The sequence below is a fragment of the Aplysia californica genome, unplaced genomic scaffold (assembly GCF_000002075.1).
Source record: "Aplysia californica isolate F4 #8 unplaced genomic scaffold, AplCal3.0 scaffold00447, whole genome shotgun sequence".
Lineage (NCBI taxonomy): Eukaryota > Metazoa > Mollusca > Gastropoda > Aplysiida > Aplysiidae > Aplysia > Aplysia californica.
The window spans coordinates 166,381-169,526 of NW_004797717.1; the positions used below are offsets into that span (position 1 = coordinate 166,381).

The 3,146-nt window shown below is 45.8% G+C and overlaps 1 protein-coding gene across 2 annotated transcripts in view; it reads left to right on the forward strand.

The window, feature by feature from the left end:
* LOC101858431 (tubby-related protein 4) overlaps nt 1-3,146 on the forward strand; it is a 173,460-nt gene that overhangs the window by 150,907 nt on the left and 19,407 nt on the right. For both annotated transcript variants that reach the window (XM_013086245.2, XM_005105011.3), the window contains exon 4: nt 2,504-2,668. In XM_013086245.2, the coding sequence (XP_012941699.1) occupies nt 2,504-2,668 (165 nt within the window). The remainder of the gene's footprint in view (nt 1-2,503; nt 2,669-3,146) is intronic.

Sequence of the window (3,146 nt, forward strand, 5' to 3'; positions counted from 1 at the left end):
ACACACACACAAATAAAAGTACTGTCCTGCATAACCTTTTCTGCCTTTCGCCCCGACCAACTACTGCAGGCCAGGAGCAAGCCTCCGGGACTGGGCTGCCCTAGTGATTTGTACAGGGAAGAAGCAAGGAACAGCAAGTCTGGGTTCCCAGATGCGTAGGAAGCAATACTTCACATTTGCCGCTGGTCTTTTATTATCGTTTCCTTTTTCTTGCCAATTAAAGCGAAATTACCTCCGGCCCTGTTGGCTGGTGGTTGGAGGGGGCCACTGGTAGGTCTTATTTCTTCACTTTCCCTCAATTCTTTCTGTCTCTCCGTTTGCTCTTTTCAAATGTTGTTTAAAAATGGTAGATGTTTTACGCCCCTATCGACACATTGTATATTATTATGTTGGAAGCGGCTGCTTCGTCCCTCCTTGCCAGAGACAATCCGGGCTCAGAAGGATAGTGGGTGGTTGGTGGGTGCTTTGGTGTGGTTTGCTCCTTCTCTCCTATCAAACACCTATCGTCCTTATCTCCCCTCCTTCTTTTTTGCTTTTGTTATTCTCTTGTAACACCTCTAATCTTCGGCACCTTAATGTGTTGCAAGTGCCGTAAAACTCCTGCTCAAACTAAACTGAGAAGGATACAACTCCCCAGCAGACGGACGGAGACACTCGATAAATACTGTTGCCATTCAGGAATCGAACTCATGTCTTCTGCGTGCGACGTGCTACACCGCATGCACCGGTTTTCCATGATTTAATTTAATAACGCGATATGGTGGTTGCGAATTTAGTCCTCTCTTGCGGTGCTAGGGTTCGAATTTAAGTTAAGTTGATGGGAGTTATTTTCTTCGTTATTTTGGTTCCGCTTTTTCTTGTTTTTATGTCATTTTTATGAGGAACCGAGTGTTTTGTTGTTGTTTTTGTTTTTGTTTTGGGTTTTTTTTGGGGGGGTCAGAATTTTATAGCGCTTGTAACTACATACGGTCATATGGGCTGGCGGGAATGTTTTGTGCTGGTTGAGTTAAAATTGTCACATGTATTGTTTTTATGGTTTAGGCTCTACATGCCTTTTTTACATTGTACAGTCCTGTAGATTTAAACGCCCTTTTTAACACTTATGAGGCGAAACCTCCGAATTAAATGTCCATCTCGAATCTCGGGTAAGACAGGATCATGTAGGCTGGTGGTTGGATGATCGCACCTATAGGTCCAGTTTCTTTTCTTTCCATATTATGCCACTCTTTATCAGGCTATTCTACACGATACCAGATTATAACAGGTCTTGCTACACCATGCCGCACCGCTTCATGCCTCACGGAACGATTCATACCATTCCATCCTATTCTATGCCAGGCCACAACGTAATGTAACATAACATAACATAATATAACATGCCCTACTGTATCACGCCACGCCACGCCACGATGCGCCGTGCCATCCATACTATACCATACCATACCATATCATGCTGTACCATCCCATACCGTGCCAGACACTCCGGCACCAACCCGCACTACTTTAATCACCTCGCATCACATTATTTCATACCATGTCTCACGTTGCTACATAGCGTCACACCTTGCCGCACTTTTCTACCATTTGCCACAGAATGCAACTCTACGTCCCACCTTGCCACAGAACGTCACACTATACCACAGCTTGCTACAGAAAGTCACACCGTGTCACACTTTGCCACAGAATGTCATACATTGACACACCTTGCCACAGAATGTCACATAATGCTACTCCTTGCCACACTTTCCCGCACAATGCCACACTTTGTCACCGAATGCCACTTTTTCCTCAGAATGACACATTTTGGCGCAGAATGTCACACTTTGCCTTAATACATCTCACCCCATGCCTCACTTTGCGACACTACGCCACACTGTACCTCATAATGTTACACTTTGCCACAGAATGTACAATTTGCCACAGAATGCACAAAATGTCACACTTTGCCTCAGAATGTCACACTTTGCCCCAGAATGCACAGATTGTCGCACTTTGCCACAGAATGTCACACTTTGCTACAGAATGCACAGAATGTCACACTTTGCCACAGAATGTCAGACTTTGCCACAGAATGTCACACTTTGCAACAGAATGTCACACTTTGCAACAGAATGCACAGAATGTCACACTTTGCCACTGAATGCCACACTTTGCCACAGAATGTCATACTTTGCCACAGAATGTCCACACTTTGCCACAGAATGTCACACTGTGCCACAGAAAGCACAGAATGTCACACTTTGCCACAGAATGTCACACTTTGCCACAGAATGCCACACTTTGCCACGGATGGTCACACTCTGCCACAGAATGTCACGCTTTTCCAAAGAATGTCATACCATTCGCACTTTGCCACATAATGCTACTCCTTAAATTGTCACACCTTGCCTCAGAATGCTCTCCATACCACACCATGCCACATTTCGCCACAGAACCTCACACCATGCCACCTCTTGTATCCCCAAAACCTTAGACCAAACTATGTGTATGTTTCTCGGTTCAGGTGACGGACTTTGCCTGGTCCCACGACGGCCGCATGGCGCTCATCTGTTACCGGGACGGCTTCATCCTGGTGGGCAGCGTAGCTGGACAACGCTACTGGTCGTCCATGCTCAACCTCAACAACACCAGCATCACTTGCGGCGTCTGGTCACCCGACGATCAACAGGTCAGAGTCAACGAGCTATTGATTGCATTGTCTTGAGTGTTTGTCACTGTGTGTGTTTGTCACTGTGTGTGTTTGTGTTCGTGTGTGTGAGTGTTTGTGTGTGTGTTCATGTATGTGTTCATATGTGTGTTTATGTGTGTGTTCGTGTGTGTGTGTGTGTGTGTGTGTGTGTCTGTGTGTTCGTGTGCCAGTCTGTGTTCGTGTGTATGTGCCTGTGTGTATGTGTGTGTTCCTGTTTCCCTCGGTGTGTGTGTAAGTTTGCGTGTGTGTGTGTGTGTGTTTGTGTGTGTGTTCGTGTATGTGTGCCTGTGTGTGTTCATATTGTGCGTCTGTGTGTTCGTGTGCCAGTCTGTGTTTGTGTGTATGTATCTGTTTGTATGTGTGTATGTGCCTGTGTGTATGTGTGTGTTCATGTTTCCGTCGGTGTGTGTGTAAGTTTGCGTGTGTGTGTGTATGTGTGTGTTTGTGTGTGTGTGTG